General features: G+C 38.8%; 1 protein-coding gene across 1 annotated transcript in view; it reads left to right on the top strand.

Annotated features, from left to right (window-relative positions):
* csmd2 (CUB and Sushi multiple domains 2) overlaps positions 1-20,730 on the top strand; it is a 263,477-nt gene that overhangs the window by 120,392 nt on the left and 122,355 nt on the right. Inside the window, exons 6-10 of the mRNA XM_030740701.1 lie at positions 6,942-7,054; positions 8,859-8,936; positions 14,240-14,327; positions 15,198-15,322; positions 20,481-20,602. Of these exons, the coding sequence (XP_030596561.1) occupies positions 6,942-7,054; positions 8,859-8,936; positions 14,240-14,327; positions 15,198-15,322; positions 20,481-20,602 (526 nt within the window). The remainder of the gene's footprint in view (positions 1-6,941; positions 7,055-8,858; positions 8,937-14,239; positions 14,328-15,197; positions 15,323-20,480; positions 20,603-20,730) is intronic.

The following is a 20,730-nucleotide window of genomic DNA, read 5'->3' as shown; positions in this document are numbered from 1 at the left end:
TACATTGTGATAACCCTGGGTCAGTTCAGTGCAGATTAAATGAAGCACTGTACTCGCAGATATTGAATATGGATGCAGTGAAGCTCATCAGGATATTTATTTGGAATCTGTGGCTGAAAATAATCATTTTACTTAACTAGTAAGTCCAGAAGCTCATATTTCTGTCATAACATTGTTTAATAGTGAACGCTTTCCTACGATATCCGCTAACATTTGCACAAAAGACGGCAAAACCCGCAATAATCTCTACAAATGCATCTCAGAGTTGGGATATCAGCGCTCTCTTACACCACATTAATCTAATTTCAAGTGCTTATTGAACTCACTGCCTTAATAATATCACTATATAAACGCTGTCCATTGAAATCCTCTTACCTGAACACTGCAGCATCCGCCGGAAGTCAGCGAGCATGGCTTCTGTAGTCCTTCTTCTGTAGTCCTTCTTTGTCAGTGATCCTCCGTTAGAACGATAACTATCTTCTCGACTGACTACGAGGTGCAGACGGCCCTTGCTGGCCCATATTTAGAGGCCTGAAAACCGCTAATAAAGTCAGTAATTACCTGATAACATCCGAAGCGGGTGAACGAATGCAATTTACCTGGACAGCAACGGGAATACGCGTGACCGTGGTCACGGCCGATGGGGTGATGGGTACTGTAGTTCATTTATTTATTCATCGTTGGTTCATGGATTTAACACAGAAGAAAAAACGGCTTCAGACCACGGAACTCAAAGAAAAAATTGGACACCGAATATAGCACTAACCATAAACACGTAAATATAAATTTAGACCTAAAAAGCCCCACAAATGTCATCGTTACAACCATAAGCAGCACCCCACATTAAATGAAACGAGGAGAAATTCATGTCAAAAGGAAAAGTGGCGGTTAAGGATCGCAATTAAAGGCATAATTCAGCTTCTGAGCTTCCGGTTCAAAAGAAAAGGGGGGAAAAAAGGGGGACAGGGCCAAAAAAAAAAAAACTATACTGCAGCTTAGAAGCCGTGCTCAGAGGCACGAACTTTATCCCACTGCATTTCAGGCAGGTTAGAAGTCGTGCCGAGTAACACGAAAAAAAGAGGGAATTCGTGTTCATGAGCACGAATCAATAGATTAAATTTCGTGACTACTGCACGAACTGCCGTGAGACCGGGGTGGCTCAGCGCAGCACCGCTTCTTTTTTAAACTACTGTATTTATTTACTTATTTAGTTAAAAGATGAAGTGAAACAAAGGAATCTTTTGGTGATTCGCAATGGAAATGTGTGAAAGGTCATACTGACAAAAATTTTAGGCATCTATTTTAGGTTTTCAAAACTTGATACTTCACCAAAACTTTTTTGAATCACAGAACTCAACATTTTTGTTAAGAAGGCGCCACCTTTTGGTGACAGTCTACAATTGAGGGAAAGGGGTGTGTTCATGCTGGAAAGTAGATACGCCCAGGAGAAGGAGGGGGACTTCCAGCCCGACGACAGCCGGACGTCGGCCAGCTGGGGGCGGGACTTCAGCTGGCCGACGTCTGGCTGGATGCGGCAACTTTAGGTGGCTGCATCTGTAGTTTAATGCTATGACTCAAACTATTTGATATCACTAACAGATGTGACATATTCAACCATATGAACTATCCTAACTGTAGCTCTAATCTGAGAAGCTTTGGTGCCTTAAACCAGCCAAACAGTGAATAAAAATGCAATTTAAGTGCAAAGATAATATCAAAGAAAGTGTCAAAATCATTGATTCTACGTGGAATTCAGACTTCAGTGTCTGTCGCACTTTCATCTCCTACACTAACCTCCAATTTCTTAATGTTGACTCCTTTGCTCTTAATAACTGGAAACACTTTTCTTGTGTACATGGTCAAGTTTGTGTTCATGTAAATGAAAAAGTGGAACATTAGTGCTCATGAACACAGTTCAGTAGATTATTGCCAACTGCTGCATACTGTGCTGCCCTCAAACCCATAGTTAGATTCATAGTTTGTTATTTTGGCATACTCAGAATTGATCTTATGGATCCTACCATGCAGCAGAAACATGCAGGGCCGATAAGGGGAGCATTCCTGTTAACATCTGCACAAACTTGTTATTAGCCCAAGTTCCTGCTGTGTGAAAGAGGCTATTGTTTGATGTGAATACCATGCCCCTGGGAGAAAAATGAGTTCACATTTTCCTAGCTTAAGACTTGTGCTTGTGTGGCTGCTGAATAACCCTTCTCTTAGATGAAAGAAATAAATCATCATGGCAGAGTAGCTACTTAGTTTTTAATTTGCATGGGTACCAAAATTAGAAAAATACATCCTCAACAAAAGCACTTTTGGCTTTTAGTCCTGGTCTTTGTAAAAGAGATTTGAGCCTGGATTTGAATGTATTTGACAACTGGTTATGAACTGCAGGATATTTGGTCAAATGGCAGTTGTTCCCCTACAGTTATCTCCAAGTTTGAGCTGGGTTTTAACATCAATTGTATTTCCACTGATAAAATGACTTAAAGACTGTAGTGGATTTGTAGGAAGGTTTCAGATAAGCCTGAAAAAGGGAAAAAAAAAAATCAAATATATAATGAAAGCAGGGGAGCAAAGATGAAGGCTAGTGTATTGTTCTTCCCAAAAGGAAATTTCTTTCAATCAGTGTCTATGTTATATGTTATGTGAGGGTAGAAAATGAGTTGTGGGAAGGGAAAGAAAAGAATCCCTCAGGAGACTTAACAAGACTCTCTGATGGGGCCAGAGGTCTGTCCATAAATATTACATGAGGGCTGAAGGAGGAGGAGAAACAGACATATTGGCTCTTTTGGGGCAAGGAATCTACTGGTAGAGTAGGCATGTTTGCGCTGATGGGACTGCAGCTTTGCTTGGTCAGTGGATGTTTCAGTTCCCACTACAGCACCCTTTTGTTACTGAGAGCTCCAGTTCAGTTTAGCACACACCCATGAGACATAACTCTCCTGAGGGCCTCTCTTTGTGCTTAGGCTTTAACTTTTAGAGTATGGTTGATGTTTTTTTACTGCCTGGGTGGTTGCATTTTGAAGGAATGAATGAACAGCATTGAGGATTCTTTGTTGTTTGGAGCAGAGGTGGTTCAGTTAAGCCCCCAGTGTAGCTGCTCTCGGTTACATCGAAAGGTCATAGCTAAAGCTCCACTGGCAGAGCTTTAATACGACCATTCTGGACTTAAGGGTCATCCACACTGACTTAGTTGACTTCACCAGGATGGTGTAGTGGATGTAATTTTCTAATGTGCAAGAGAGTATGTATAGTGACTGTCAATGACAAAGAGAAGGAGAGAGGGAATTAATTAATATCTGTACTCGGGTTCATTGTTGGCGGTGCTGGTGTGAGCCTGTGTGTCTGCATGTACATCTGGATAAGCTGACCTGTGTTATAATTCACATAGCCTCATTAAAATGCTGAAAGTTTTGGCTGTAAAGTCACTGTGACCCCCCCAGACTGCTATAAGCACCAGGAGCTGCATACTGAGCAGAGCTTTGATTGATCTGCCTAAGTAGGTGCAATTAATGGGAACGTTCGTCACACACAAATACACACATGCATTCATGTATGGTCATCAGATAATATAGTGCAGTGAATTCATGCACTGAACGATGCTTTAAAACGTTTGATCCTAATGTGCAGCTAGTGACCTTTGGCACCCAAACTCCACCCATTTACTGATTATGCATAGAGTAATTTGACACTTTGGCCCTTGAACAGAAAACAGATGACATGAAACAATGAATATAAAGCAGAAAAAAAGATCAATTTCACTGGAAAAGGTTGCTGAATTGCCTGATGATGTTGACCTTTGTTCGAAACCCTGAAAGGCATTAACAATTTAATAAGTCACATCACATCAATATGGAAAGTACCTCTGTGCTAGTGTTTTGTAATTGGATTTGACTGGACTTACAGATTCCTGAGACCTTCAGCTATAATGTTACAGTAAAATTACAAGTCTAAGCAACAGCACTATGTGAATGTGACTTTAGTTACTGCTACATTTTTTGGTAAACTAGGCTTTTTGTAAATGTTGATAAAATGCAGTGAAAAGATGGCATACGGATACTGCCAATAGAGCTGCATCAAAAACCAGGAGCCGCTGTGTCTCAATGTTATGTTCGAAGGTCAGTCCTAACAGTTAAGTGCAAGACATACCCCTCCCAACCCCGAAATCTATGATTCCTCTATCACCTTGCCTTGCTCTAAAATACATTTCTTGGACAATCATCAAAAGACTGACTCAGGCTCAGGAGCTTTGGGGCCTGGAAATGGAAACTTATTTAGTACTGCAGTCTCAAGACAATTCCACATAAAATCAAATATGGCCGGACAGAGAGTCAGAGGGTGAAGTGAATAGGAGCTAAAGAAGTAGCCACATTACCCTTGAGAAGACCTCCATGAGGACTCTTTGTGTTGCTTTCCACAGTCAACTTACAACATTAAGGTTCTGAGCAAAGCAAAAGGGATGCAGTGAAAGGCAGGTGTGACATTGGGCTTAAATCATTTTTATGGGGGGCAGTTGTTACCGCATTCTGTACTTATTGATTTCTTAATCTCTCAATCTATGTTGTTATCCTCTGCTACAGCTTTTTTAAGCTTTAGTCTTAGTTTTAGTGTTGTATTTTAATGAAACTTGAAATCTTATTGTATTTTCAAAGGGGTTTTCATTTGTTCCCATGGCTAAGGTGCAGTGACAGTCTAACAGAATAGAGGAGCTTGCATTAAAATCTTGGCACTGGCATTTGGAAGCCTTTGGGTGTAAATACGGGTTGGGGAATCATTTCCTGTAATTCACTCGTTAGAAATTTAGTAGCCACAATGTTTCAGTGCCCGGCCCTGTATTAAGAGCTGGTGGTGATTTGGAACACCTTCTTGGTGGTGTAACTTTAAACGTGCATGTGGCAGACACAACATTAGCCCTCTCGATTCTTTATCTGTCCACTTCTCTTCAGTGATAAAACCTCCCCAAAGGCATGCAGACACACTTTATCGGTGTTTCACTTGTTGTAAATCACGGCCCACACACACACACACACACACAAAACATGGCTTTTAGAGTTGAAGCTCATTTTGATTGCACAATGCAGCCTTCAGACTGAACTGAAAAGAGGGGAAAATAATGAGCCAGTGAAATAATCGGGACTTGATTGACATGATTGAATTGCTCTGTTGTATATATCCGGGGCCTTGGTTTACTTTGTTTAAATATAAAATATGGCCCTCCCCTCTGATAAAAAATAAAGTTTTAACCTTAATAACATGTAATAACATGTTTTTTTTTTGTTTTTTTTGTATACACTAAAATACATATTATGAGCAAAACAAGCAGTCAGTGGTATGGCTGAACTTTTCTGTTCTGAAATTACAGTATAGGAAAAACAGTGCATTCAGTTAGCTAGTATCTCTCCATGCATAAAAAAGCCTGACAAACCAGCCCCATCAACTTGCATGGTGTGGCTACCCTGTCAGAGCTGGAAATTGGAAACATTTTCTAGCTCTACCAAACTTGTCAACATAGTCAGGCTGAGGGTTTGTGCCCTGTGTGCACTACTTTTCTATCAGCTCATCATATGAGCCTTTGCTAGAATATTGGTGGTATTCAAAATAAGTACTTTATTTTTTGATTTTATAGTGTGTTACATTTTTGGATGCCTTGCCAGTATAAGAAAAGGTATTGCCAGCGCAACAGAGTTGCCATCATGAATGATGTTTTCACAAAACCCTTGTGTTTTATGTGGTTGACACTGAAATGAAGGCCGTGTTTGATGTGGGTGATGTATGAGAACTATTGGCATCAAGCAGCTGAGCAACTTGCAATTCAATCTAGTTGAATTGCTCAGTTTAAACTTTGACTTTGTTCCCTTTCCTTTCTTAAACTTTGTATCCCATCTGTACTAAAGACAGAGATAGTTGGAGGTGTACCTTAGAATATGTCTACTCTATAAACATATCTAGGTTGGTCAGATGAGGTGAAAAAAACATAATTCACAGTAAGGAAATTGGAATTTATGCAAACACTTGTTCAAATGTATCCCTTGGTATGTTGGTGTGCACACTGTATGAGTGTAGGAGTGCTTGTGCACGCTTATGCTTGTGTGCCTCAAGATAAAACATGATGTGCCCCCAAAAGGCATTGGCTTTAACAACCGAAGAAGTGCTTGGTAAGCAACAGCCCTCATTAGCATACAGATCAGGAGGCACTATAAGTGTTTGTGAAGTGTAATTCACTATTGCTGTTCCAAAGCAATAAAGGGAGAGCATTTTCTCTGCTAATGTCAGCGCTGGTCTTTCCCGGTCCCATTTTTTACCAGGCTACAGTTTTGTTAAGAGTTGTTAACATTACAGCTCCCCTTAAGCACCAGACCCACCCTTTAATAGATCTTAAAGGTGTAGCATTTTAACATCTGTAAGTCATGGCCAAATTAATGTTGAACTATTGTTGTAATTACCATAAACAAACAAGACGATCACCTTGAGGACTGACAGGTTTTGCCAGCCTCTACGATATATTGTCTGCCATTGGGCTTGGCTTTATTGGTAAAATGATGGATTGCATAATTGCATTGTGTCACAAAACAGAAGCATAAGCAGAGACAGTTTCTTGCAGTGGCAGATATGAGTGGATTTAGTTTGTATATGTGTTCTTCGTTGGCAGGGATTTATACAGCAAAATAAATAAATAAGAAGATGCTGAAAATATCTGAAGTAGAGAGATTCATTACTGTAGCTGAGTTCACTAAAGAAGTCTATCAGTGCTCATGCAGATGCTGCACTTGCTGGTTCATACCTGGCCTTTAACATAGAATGAATTCAGTGTGCAGGTGTGTTTGGATATGCTAAGCATTACTTCTGTTTGCAATCCACTACTTTCGCATTTGCATGTTAAATGACTCTGGTAATACGCTAATAGTCTATAGCACTCACCTCTCTGTCTCTGCTTACAGGTTTACTGGCCCAAACCTGCCTTCGCCCATCATCAGCAGCAAGAACTGGCTTCGACTGCACTTTACTTCGGATGGCAACCACAAGTTAAGGGGTTTCAGTGCCCAATATCAAGGTAAGACCATGAGAACTGTTGATATTTTAAAGGCAGGATCATTATTAATTTCACTGAATAAATTATCAACCACTTGGTGTGCCCAGTTCAGGTCTGTAAAGAAGTCTTTGTCAATGGCCATATATCCATGATATTTGATTTTAATATTTTAATATTCTTCCTTGGTCACCCGACAAAGGATCCTTATATTTATAGAGACCCGAAGAGTGACTATTTAGTGCCATAATCGGAATGTAGTTGTAATCCTCAGATGATGAACTCTTGCATTTTGGATACTTCATGAGCTTCCTTCTTATTTTATTCTATTCTCAGAGGCCATTTGCAACAGAATAGTTGTGAATGCTTTCAGGAAAAAAAAAAAAAAAAAAAGATGATTATGGGATCATTATTATGAGTGCCACGTAATTGCACAGACACATACATACAGACACACAAGCACACACAGTGACACAAAAAAAAAAAAATCCTCTTTGTACCAGGCTTCCATTTCCTGTTCCATTACTCTTGGAGGTTCAGGGGTTACCTTTGAGAAGGGATGAGCAGGGGAAAAGGATTAGCTTGTCCACCAGAAAAGGTGATCTCTAAGGGTCTCACCTCCACACTCATCTGCTGGAAATCAAAGATCGAGGGAAAATAAGAACAACAGAGAAATAATAAATGGATGAAGAATATGTAGAAGTGAGTCAGTTGGATTACTGGTCCAGTGTTAGATAAATACAGTATGTTTTGTAGATCAGAATGAAGCGGTAGACTAATACTTTAATTAGATTAAACACTCACTTCACTTTTCCCATCCCCCACTCCATGCTAACCATATTCTAATCACGACAGCTCCGATGATTCCGCATCAGCGGCTTGTTGGACTGATAAAGTCATTGAATATCTTAATTGCCTTCTTTTCATCTTATTTATTTCTCAGTATCCTTCATTTTATGTGGCGCAGTAAGCAGCCACACCCCATCAAACCCTGCACCTAACAGCTTAGTGTTCTTACTTGAAACATGCTAATACCCTTTTTTTTCATCCCTCTTTAATCAGGGTAACAAATCAAAAAGGAATTTCTTCATCAGATTTGTTTCCTTCCAGACACATAATAAACAGACTTTTTAACACATGACTCAGATTAGCTTTGAAGTAAAATGTGGCTGAAACAGAGGAAAGGACGAAAACACATTTGCAAAACAAGTGAAGTTCGATTATCAGGAACTGTCAAAGTAATTAAACAGAATGACTGTGAAGGGGAGCTCAGATAATGCTGATAGTGTCTTTGGAATTGTTGAATAAATATGCATTTAAAGGAGCTTCTTGTTTTTGCTGTGGTTATTTATTTTATATGTATTTTTTTTTTAAATCTACATTGCAATTATCACCAAACTCAAATAATTTAAACTTTTTAAAAAATCTTTTTATTGTATAGAAATGGGAGTTTGTGCTCCTAATCTGTATAACCAGTATATCACAGGGCTAACATGGAGAGTCCGACATCCAAACACACTCTCACATCCACACAATTTCTCACTAAATCCAATTTAGAATAATCAATTAACCTAAGAAGCATGTCTTTGGACTGTGGGAGGAAAGCAGAGCACCTGGAGAAACTCACACGAGCACAAAGAGCATGCACACTCCAAACAGAAAAGACCACCAGGAGCCTTGAACTGACAACCTTCATTAATTTCACAACTGATTTGTAAATGCTGATGTGAACATAACTGCAGTGGGCAGTGGTACAGCACATTTAGCCATTTGTGGACTGGATGGGTGTCACTTTCTCATGTGTTTCTCTGCTGTGTTTTCTGTACAGTGAAGAAGATGACTGAACTTAAGTCTCGGGGTGTAAAGATGTTGCCCAGCAAAGACAACCACCACAAAATATCAGTGTGTAAGTTGGAAACCTTAATTTTTCTTTTATTGCACATTGGCAACTGATTTGACAGTTCTTCAGTATATGCAAGTGTGGAAGTAGGTTTACCTATCACAGAATGCCAAAAGGGATTCTCTAATTTGGCATCTTAATCAGTAAGATTAATATGAAGAAGGCTGAACTTCAGGCAATATTTTAAAATCTTAACAAATGTAAAGTCCTGGAGAAATATGATTTAACATGTCATTTAACAGTGATGTAATTTCTCATTGAATATACATTTGTTAAAATGGAGCCAAAACAAACAAACAAACAAACAAAAAAAAACATTAGTCTACATTAGTGTTTTAAATACAAAGATTAAAAAAACACAGGCCTGCAATCTTTTAGCACATATTCCCTGATTGAGATGCTGAGGGAGTTTCATGCCTCTGCCCAGTCATTAAAATCAGCAACAAAGTACAGCCTTGTAAGCCTGTACTTTGAGTACAGGCATCAATGGATACCTAACTGCCTTCAACTTCGTTGCTACACAAGTTTCCCCTTATCAAACACTTTATAAAACTGTAATTAAATCCTGCAGAAAAAAGTGGAATAGATGTAAGTTTTTACTGCCCCCACCCCCACCCCCACCCCCACCCCCACCCAATAAGAGTTTGACCTGAAACATATTAAAAAATGTCACCTAATACAGCTGGAGTTCTTGTCCATAACGCATGATTTGATATCCAACTGTTTTTGGCCTGGAGAGCTAGACAGGACTGTGCTGTTCACCTTTTGAGGTGAAGCGGGATGAAGATGGGGTTGAACAAGTCACTCCCTCATACAATTCAGAAACCAAAAACCGTAATGACTCAAATGATCCACAAAAGGAAAATATTTGGGATTTGATGTCTGCACATTCAAGGATCCATTATAAAGCTTTTTACTGATGTCAGCACAGGACACAGTTGAAGCATGACACCAGCAATGTAGCCAAAACCAGATGGAAAAAGTAGGTGTGTTAATTGGTAATATTTGCACATAGTAAATTCTCTTAAACAAAAAAGAAAAAGGAGTGTCAGTCATTTTACATCATCTATTGTTCAAGGTAAAAGGCTTGCCAAGCTGTTGTATGTTAACACTGTTTGTGGAAAGGGCAATCTATCGTCTGACTGCTGCCTGCTGAGAAAGCTGACAAATTGTGTGTTTGACCAGTTGTCGCTGCAAAAGCGTCCTCAGGAGTTACTGGGCTCCATCTGTTCATGAAAGAAGAGCACGGAGCAGCATTTTGTCATCTCCAAATGGTCCAGACACTCTCTCTCCTCTCCATCCTCTTCTACAAAACTAAAATGTTTTGTTCAACTTAGAATTTGTTTGTTAAAGTTCCAGGTTCGGTCTCTTTTTTTTTTTTTTTCTTAGGCCTATGTGCTGCATGTCTTTTGAATTAATGTAAATAGTAGCTAATCGCTCCGTCCAGAAGATGAATGCCTGTGGATATGCTGACACAGCTGTGCAGCCTGCTATACCCTCGATGATAATTTAAATGTTCAAACTCCTTATGTCCATTTGTAAGGTTTAGCTGAAATTCTCTTGAGTAGTATTATTATTCACTATCAGGCTACTACTACGCATTAGTTTAGTAAGTAAGTAATCATTGTTGTTCATAATTACTTGCTTGTATCAGCTGTTTGGTATTAGCAAAGAAATTTGTAAAGACAAGGGAATATACAGTACTGTACAAAGGTCTTGAGCCATCCCATCAATTCTATATATTTTGCTTAAGTGGACTTGGGCAGTAGTTCTCAAAGCTCTCTGAAGGTCTTTCAAAGTTTTTCTTTGGCTGCTTTTTCATTCATTTTCAGTTCAGTCCTTGTTCCCGAGCATTTTAAGAGAAATGCTTCTCTTTGTGAATTCACTTAATACTGAGCCATGAAGCATTTTAAGCATAAAGAAGGCATCTAACACAAGGCATGAACCAGTGCTGTGTCTGCACATAACATACAACATACCAAAGAACCAATTTTTGTGTTTTTAGACACTTTGTTACTAGTAACAGTTGCAAAAACACAGAATTTGCTCCCATTTATTTTGTTGAATCTGCAAAAAATGCCAAACAATTTGACAGGCATAAAATAGCATTTTTGCACAAAAAAGGTCATTCCCAAAGAGCTATTTTCTGAAAACCTGGCATATTTCTGCAGTATGTCCTTACACATTTGAGGAAACTGGACAAGTGGTGGACAAAAATAAAGTTTCAGGCTTAACAAACTATCTACAGCAGATGAAGGGTATTTGAAAGTCATGTCCTTAAGAAATAGGGGGAAAAAAATCCAGTAAAAACCTAACGCAGGACCTAAGAAATGCATCTGCCCTCTTAGTTGATCCATCAACTGTTTGGTGACGTCTCATCAGAAATGGTCTCAGTGGAAGGGTGGCTGTCATGAAGCCATTCTTAAGGAAGGGAAATGGGGAGAAAAGGTCAAGATATGCCAAACTGCACAAGAACTAGACTGATATCAGTTCTAATGGGGCTTATGGAGTGGTGAACCCAAATTTGGAAATTTTAGTTCAGTTGTTGTCAGTATGCATGGAGGCGGTCAGGAGAGAGGTCCAACAGTGAGTGTCTGCAGCCGTCTGTAAAACACGGTGGAGGCTCTGTCATGGTTTGGGACTTCATTTCAGCCAGTGGTGTTGGAGATCTTGTCAAAATTGAAGAAATTATGAACACAGAAAAGTACTATCAGATTTTGATCCACCATGCAGTACCATCTGGAAACTGTCTGATTCATAACAGCTTTATTTTTAAACATGAAAATGATCCCAAATGCACTGGCAATGCTGTAAAAGCATATCTGCATAGAAAAGAGTTTTAAATATCCTTCAAGATGCCTGGAGAACTATACCAGAAGACTACTTAACAAAATTGCAAGAAAGTTTGTCTAACCGAGTTCACTGCACCTTTTTTCCCATTTTTATAGCAAAATAAGGAAATTTGTGTTTGGTCAATTATTTCTTTTCAATGCTACTTGGCAGTTAATCTTATACTGTTGGAAAGTCTGTTTATTTCCCCTTAAATGGTTCCGCATTTGTAAGGAAAATGCATCTTCCAGTGCCAAACACTTATTCTGCCATTGACTCTTGTTTGGTGTCGTTTATTGGATTGGATGATTGAAGTCTGAAGAAACAAGACATATTGGCACTTTAACAGTTTATTTGCTTAACAAGCAGAGGCCTCAGTAGCATGTGGATGAAGCATACACAGCAACAACAGCCTGGCACCTCCTCCTCATGCTGGTCACCAGCTTGGTTGGCAGAGAAGATTTGGCAAGTTTTTCATGAATACAACCAACATACTCCACTCTGCTGCTCAACCCATAAATGCCTTTTCCTTATAAATGTGGCACCGTTTAAGAGGAAATACACTGGTTTTCCAATGTGCGCATTGTTGGCGCTTTTGGTGGGTGACAGCGGTCACCCTCACTGGTTGGCAGCTACACAGCCCCATAAACAACAGAGTGTGATGTACTATGCATTTTTGGCAATTTGAGCTACAGTAGCTTGTCTGTTGGACCACACGGGCTAACCTTTGCTCCCCCACATGCATCAGTGACCCTTGGCTGCCCATGACCCTGTCAATGGTTCACCACTGTTTGTTCCTTGGACCACTTTTGATAGATAATGACCACTACAGACCAGAAACACCCCCACAAGATAAATGCTTTCAATATAATGCTATATAATAATATATGGGAATTTGTTCAAGTGGCCATAAGCTCAGTGATAAGCAGCACTTTCTAACAGAAGTGACTCAAGGTTTAATACAAGCAAAAAGCAACAAGCCAGACACATTGAATATGCTGTTTGAATTCCGTCAGTTGCAAACATACTGTATTGTTTCATCGGCTAATCTGTCTGGCTTTTGGAGAAGACACCAGATAAACCTTAGCATTTCACCTGTCTCACCTCCTGTTCAAAGTCATTTTAAGGTTTCTCTATCTCTCTCTCTCTCCTGCTCCACTTGGACCAGAAAAAAAAAAAAAAAAAAAGAGTAACTGTCAAAAGTGGCATGGACACAAAAGACACACAGTCTGTGCTAGAGATGTACTTCTAATTGCAAATGGACAGCAGTGCCTGCATTGGTCACTGTTTTCACAATGTCTTCTTTGCCCTTGTCTCGTCTCATTCTGTGTTGGAGTTCACTATTTGCCGATTTATTCAGCTTTATTCAAACATCTGTAACGTTAGCAACATGGCAGCTGAGTCACCTGTGTACAGTGACACAGAGATGGATGTTTAAGGGTTTAATAACAACGCTTTTGAACAAAAAGCGGTGCCTTGAGGTGGTAATTTCAATACTGCCTCAAGGCCATTTACAATTCATTTTATCCACTTCTTTCTCCCACGCTGATTTTTAACCCTTTTGCTCGTCAGAAAAATCATGTTTTTCATTCTTCTGTAATTTGCATTGATTTACCTTACTCCACTTTACATTTCACTTTCTATTCTCGCATTATTTGACTTCCTGGAGTCTGTAATTGGAAGATGAGCATTATGGTAAATAATGTTTAAAATTTTTTTTTTTTTCCTGCAGAACTGCAGGATTCTTAGTATCTGCTACACTTCAACAAATGTATATTTCAACTTCTAACAAGTCTGTCTGGTTTTGCGCTAAATGCTTTGAAATGTAATGATACAGTGTATTTATTTATTTATTTTTAATTGTATAAGACAAAATGCATTATCTCTGATATGCATAAGCCTGATATTCAGCACATTTTTACTTATTAGTTTAATGTTCCTGACTTTTTACCATTGTTGTCCTCTTCTGCTTGTTAAACAGTTATCACATTTAATATTTAAATATTAACATAGCCTTTTTTCCACCTTTGTTGGAAGATAAGTGCTGCTTTTCTGTACACCTGGACTCTGGCCAATGAGCAGGTGTCACGCTCATTGGACCCAGTGGACCTCTGAGCCATCCTGCTAAGTCAGGGTTCTCCTGGCTCACTATGTTTATTTGACCCCTTTTGACTCTTTACTTTCCAATTTTGTACCAATTGTACCCATTGGTACAATTTTAAGAGTGCACCATCTGATCTGTGGACAAGGATTGCATTCATTTTCTAATGCTAACCATGTTACTGTCTTTTAACTTGTTTTGCAATAATAACGTTGCTATTTCGGTAGACTAACTCATAACAATGTTCATAGGGTTCTGTTTGTTAGTACAATGAAATATAAAAAGAGTTCTACCCGATGATTTTTAAAAAATATATCCTTTTATGCATTTTGATTTTTCAGTACTTTCTTAATGTTTTATTTCTGTCTTTGCCCATTAGTGTCTCAGATGGGTGTAGCACAGGGACACAATATGTGTCCAGATCCTGGGATTCCAGATCGGGGAAAAAGGAAAGGCTCTGACTTCAGGTAAAAAGCAAGCGGGTATTTTTCTCCCAGCAGCAGTTAATATAATTTTATCTGCAGATGAATAGGTTGAGGTTTCCTGGAGAAGTGTTGTCTAACTGACACAATGCCATCATAAAAAATAAGTTTTGGTTAGCAATGATTCTAATCTGTTTTACTTGCCTTCCTTTGAGTAGATCCCAATAGTCATTATCTCTAACTTTATTCCCTACACTAGAAGCATCAATGGTTTGTAAAAAAAAGTTATTTAGTTTTCTACTTTCAGTGGTTCTTTAAAGTATGATTCTTTTTCCTTTTCTCTCAATTTAGTTTGTCTGTAAAATTTACTGTTGTAATAATGAAACAACCTACATTATTCAGTGAACATTGCAATAGGACTGCCACACTAATCATCTAAATTTACTCCAATCTCCTAGATTCTCATTAATGTTTTTAGCTTCTTTTCACAGATTGTGGATTGCATTTATTGCTTTCACCCAATCATGGAAAGTGCTCTAGCATGCATGCACCATATTACCTGATGTCACACCATAGACAGCCCCAGCAACTAAACCAAATAAGGAAACGTGTACACAGAAACAAATGCTACCAGTGGGGTCATGCAGTTTTGTTCCTGTCTGAGCCATTTTCTCTATCAGTGGTCAGAAATAACACAGACAAATGGGTAACATCCATCTCTCGCAATGGGAAATCACAGGCGGGAAGGCAAAATAAATGTGTATATTTTTTTCCCAGTAAACTTTTCTTCTTGATTCTCATACCTCATCTGCAAATCCATTGCTAAATGGTGGATTTCACCGGGAAAGTTTGTGGTGCTGATGTGTTTGGTTTTTTTTGGGGGGGGGGGGGTTTCTGTGTGCAACCTAACTGCAGGCGAGGGGCCACGGTGCATTTCTCCTGTGACGAGGGTTATGAACTGCAGGGCTCAAAGAGCATCACTTGTCTCAGAGTGACAGACAGCTATGTAGGCTGGAGTGACGATCGGCCCATCTGCAGAGGTAAGGATTGACATGGCTTGTTCATCTTTTCACCTGTGTAATGGAGGTAGACACAATATGACCTCTATTTATATTTCATACTCAGGTGCTCAAGCCGCTTTTGCTTGCAAGTCTGGAGTCACTGTATATCGGTGCTCAGTCTCCCTATATTGTATATTATGATTCAGTATTCACCATTATGTTGTGACTGGCCTGACTTTGACCTTTGGCCAGCGTTCTTTTGCTTTCTGTTGTTTAGCTGTTCTGGCGTACTGCTGCCCATCAATCAAGTTTTCCTCACTTGTAGCCATTCTGTGACAGGCAGGGAAAATGATCTTTTCTTTATTTTGATCTTTTTTTTTTATCCTCATTTTTCATTTCAGGTGCAGATAACATGAATTAATAAGAACTGTCAGTGATAATGGGTATCTGTTTACTGAAACAGTACATGTAGTTATGTGTCTGTGACTTGTTTCTTTCAGAGCCAAAGCTTATTCTAAACAGCCCCAAACTTAAAAATAAATTAAACAAAAATTTTTTCTAAGATAAATGATATGACATGAAAGTGCCAAGTCTCAGCTTTGAGTAAGTTTATTCTAATATTGAAAGTATGGTATGGGCAATACACAAACTATTGGCAAACTTGTCACACAAAAGTGTCTTAGCAAGGCACTGGGTCACCTGAGTGCACCGTGTTATTGATTCTTCAAGTGGGAATTACATGTGTTGTGTTTTAGATGGTGGTGCATCCAAAGCATCCACAATCTCACTCAGGTGGTCAACTGGGTGAAGATCTGCACTGTAAAACCCAATGAGTTAGTTCAACTCAAATTATTTGAGGAAACCGATTGCCTTGAATCATTTATGTTCATTAACTCAAACATTTAAAGCATGAAAAAATTACTCATTATGAGTTAAAGTAGCTCAGATATTCTGTGTTAAAGGAGCTTGGAGTGGGGGGGGGGGGGGGGGGGGGGGGGGGGGGCTTTATTTGACAGTCAGCGGTGAAGAGAGACAAGGAAGTCACGCAGGACGGGATGCGAACCTGCTCCGTCGGCACCGGCACATGGCATGCGTGGTCACCTGCTCTTCCATTGAGCCACCCAGGCGCTCATTAGTGCCTCTTTTTTTAAACCTACAAATGTCCTTATACAAACATTATTTGTTATTTGTTAATTTTCTGTGAATCAAATTATTTAACAGTTACTGATTTAATTGATTATTCTATCTTTTTGATATCACCAACATCAAAACTTTACACTTTGGGGGATTGTTAACAATTATCTGCATACATATTTGGTATGTGATTATTTAAAAACTGAAATAGAAACAACAAGTGAAAGATGAAAGATGAAGTGGTGTGTACATTTTTTGTAATGATATAAGGTAAACTCCAAGAAAATGAGTCAGTGGATCTAACTGGAACTATATTACCACAACTTAAAATACTCAACAAATTTAAGTGTACTCAAAACAACTTCAACAATTCATTTTTAATTCTATTTCATTTATGGGAATGAGTGGCTCCAACTTTTTCAGCAGACTAAGTTAAATGAACTTATTTCTTTTATTAAGATATACTGTTAAGTTTTACAGTGTGGTGACTATGAATGCCATAGCAGATGATTCACATGGTTTTCATGAACATCAAACTATTTAGTCAGTCTTCTTTCCCAGAAGATAACACCCATATTTAGACCATTGTAGGATAAAAATGATCACCCCAAATGATACTGATTTGTAGTGGCTCCTCTATTAAGATGATCGCTGGGCAGAGCCATGCCAGCAAAATACCTCACACAGCACAACAGAGCCACCACATTTTTTCTTTTAACGCCACAAATTCTAAGGATTTTAAAATGACCTAAGACGTGGCCTCTAAATGTGGAACTGCATGTAATTTTTAAGTTTCTTTAAAAACATTTAATTTAAAAAATGTTGCTTGCATGGGAAATCATTGGATTTCTTTGTGTGTGTGTGTGTGTGTGTGTGTGTGTGTGTGTGTGTGTGTGTGTGTGTGTGTGTGTGTGTGTGTGTGTGTGTGTGTGTAAAGGGACATTTGAATTGACGTAACATCCACAATGTCAGTGAAATTGCCCTTTCTATCATCCTCATTTAACCTTTGGGACTGTGCCTTTGTTCTGGCTCACCATGTTTAAATAAAGATTAAACATCATCTAGGAATAATTGAAGATCTGTATCCTAAATTAGCATTAGTCATCATTAAATTGAACAGCACTATCATTAGCACAGGAAAAAACTTAATCTCTGGCTGCAGATTCATTCACCTTATAAAAAATTCATGGTTCTCTTTTCATTCATACCTCCTCTCTGCTCACACCAAGCTGTTGCAATTCTTTTTCGTTGTGGATTTGATTGCTGCTTAGGCTGCTGCACTTTCATGTCCCTCACCAAATACACAGAGTGGGATGTATCAGACATAATGATCCCTATGATTAAAAAAATAGGAGAGAATGTGATAGCTTCAGTTGACTTCCTTTGTGCTGTATTATTTTCGTTAAGGTCACCCTCACTGTCAGCACAACTCATATTAATTACTCTACTCGCCCCTTAACTTCGCCAAAGTTCTTTTTAAATTTTAATAGGGGTGATTTGGTGGGAGAGGGGTGGAGCATGGAGCCACAGAGTGGGGCTTGAGCACCCAAAGGACCTCTCTTAGACATAATTCATTAAAATCTGTGTAGTTGGCTAAGGCTCTTTCAAATACTTTCAGGTTCCCCTTCCCATACGTACACACGTACACACTATTTTCTTAAAGTACTTCTATTTGAAGGGTGTTTAATAGTTCTGTTAAGCAGACACCCTCGGGTATTGATAAGAAAAGTCACCTTGTCCTCTGAAGCTCGGTCTGCTTACTGCTCATCTGCTCTTTTCAGTCAGAATATCTAATTGCGCTACTTGATTCATAATTAGTTGTTTGCATTTATTTGACAGTGTTCTCTGCAACAGTTGCCACATGCATCCTGACACATTTTATTATGGCGGAGAATCAAAAACACTCGCCTGAAATCATCAAGTTTGTTTTCCTTAATATATAAATTACAGAGGCTCATAATATTTAGAAAAAATATCTTTCTCCAATATATTTTAGACATTTGGTAAAACTGATTAATTTGTTTGATTTAATCTTTCTAATCTTTTTCATACTGCCACACTGAATTGGCAAGTCAAGTATTCAGAGGGAGCCCTGCGGTTTGTTGAAACTGTGGTTTATAATTTATTTATTTATTTTTTTTTAATCATTTTGTGATTACAGCCACTTGCCAAACATCTTCATCTTTTCAAAGTGATGCTTGCCTCTTGTGTTTGTGCAAGAGGTAGAGCATGCAGCGCTTTGGCAGGGGAGCAACAGCAGCATTAGTGCTTCATCTGTGTCTACACAGGATGTGTTGAGGCACAGTATCCAAAGTAGGTCACCTGTATTTTAACAGTGCTTGGAGCCTACCATCCATCCAGTATAGTTATGCATGTAAACTAGAAGGAAATATGCTCAAACTGTACAAATGCACTTGTGCTATACACTCGCAGCCACAGCCATTATGAGCACTGCGTGGGTATGCATTGAATAAGGCTGTATTGAATTAGAAAGGAGCATATTTGTTGGAGAATGGAAAAAATGTTGCCCAGGAAACCTCAAGTGAAAGACATGCATTTTGAACAGTTCAATTTTGTAAATGCCTTTATTAGGATCCTCTTTGGGATGTTTTCTTATTTGCTGGTAAAGAGTGACTTAAGAATTCTGAACATTTTTTTTCTTTATGGAGAACACAGCAAACAATTAACTCTGAAATACACACGATGCACACTGAAAATTGAGTATTTAATAGTTGAAGGCTGGGCTTAAGGTCCAATCAGGAGCATGACCTGTAGATGCAGTGAATTTCAAGTTCACCCTTGATTTCTTTTATTTTGCTTCTAAGGAGCCAGACTTTCTTGTAATTTTTAAAGTGGTTCTGAGCAATAGTTCTCCAGATGTTCTGAAGGTCTTTCAAAGTTTTTCTTTGGACATTGGCTGTGTTTTCAGTCATTTTAAGTCCAGTCCTTGTACCTGCCCGTTTTCAGAGGAATGTTTTTTTGTATGTTAAGCCCATTTTTTTAGTTGATTTTACAAAAAAGCCAAAAATAACACAGTTTGACAGACATGAATTTCTATTTTTCAACCAATAAGGTGATTCTCAAAGAGCTATTAGCTGAAAACTTGGCATGTCAGCATGGTGTACAGTGTGCGATTAAAAATTTAGGAAACTGGACAAGTGGCGGATAAACAAAGAAGTGTCAGGCCTAAAAAATTATCTACAGCAGATGAAGAATATCTGAAAACTATGTCCTTAAAAAAACAGGGGGAAAACCCAGCAATGACACATGACCTGAGAGATGCATCTGGCCCTTCAGTTGATCTATCTACTGTTTCTTAAAGTCTCATCAGACATAGCCTCAGTCGAAGGGTGGCTATCAAAATGTCAGAGAAACAGGGCGAAAAGGCTGAGGTATGACAAATTACACCTGACTGAAATCTGTGGCAATAGGTGTTATGGAATGATGAATCCAAATTTTTGGTTTAAATCATCATCAATATGTATGGAGGAGGTCAGGAGAGAAGTCTAACAGTCATCTATAAACCACGGTGGATGCTCTGTCATGGTTGGGGCTTCATTCCAGCCAATGTTGTTGTAGATCTTGTTAAATTTGTCAAATTATGAATGTAAAAAAAGTACCGTCAGATTTTGATCCACCATGCAAGACCATTGGAAAGCATCTGATTGGAAGAATAGAACAAAAGGCAGCCAACATCCAAAGAAGTGCTTTGAATGTCCTCCAAGATCCCTGGAGAACCATCCCTGAAGGCTACTTAAAAAAAATGACAAGAAAGCTGCCTCAGAGAGTTCAAGATATGTTGGAGAATAACCAAATATACCAAATATTGATTTTAAGCTCATTAGAATTCTACAAACTCTGTTTTTGCTTTAGATACTGTATTTCCGTATATGTTTTGACATTTCAATAAATCAGTGCACCTAGTTTCCAAGCAAAATCTAAAGAAATGAGGGGTGGCTTGAGACTTTTGCACAATTCTATATATCCTGTGTGATTTATGAAAAGAAAGTACACATTTAACCTGTCATTGAACACGTTTGATTCTTTCTGTTTTGTTTTCTAGCACCAATGTGTGGAGGTCAGTTGAGAGGACCCAGTGGTGTCATCACATCCCCAAACTACCCAGTTCAGTATGACAACAATGCTAATTGCACTTGGGTCATCACAGCGACAGACACATCTAAGGTAAAGGTCATTAAACAAACATTGGACTGAAGTAACAATGCAGGGTGTTAATTTTGCTCTGTTGTTGTAATCACCAGTTTCCAGTGGTGTCTTAAGTGGTATCTTTAGCTGCCAGCTGACTGATGTGT

This window comes from Archocentrus centrarchus, chromosome 11, assembly GCF_007364275.1.
Source record: "Archocentrus centrarchus isolate MPI-CPG fArcCen1 chromosome 11, fArcCen1, whole genome shotgun sequence".
Classification (NCBI taxonomy): domain Eukaryota; kingdom Metazoa; phylum Chordata; class Actinopteri; order Cichliformes; family Cichlidae; genus Archocentrus; species Archocentrus centrarchus.
This window is presented reverse-complemented; position numbering and strand designations above follow the sequence as displayed.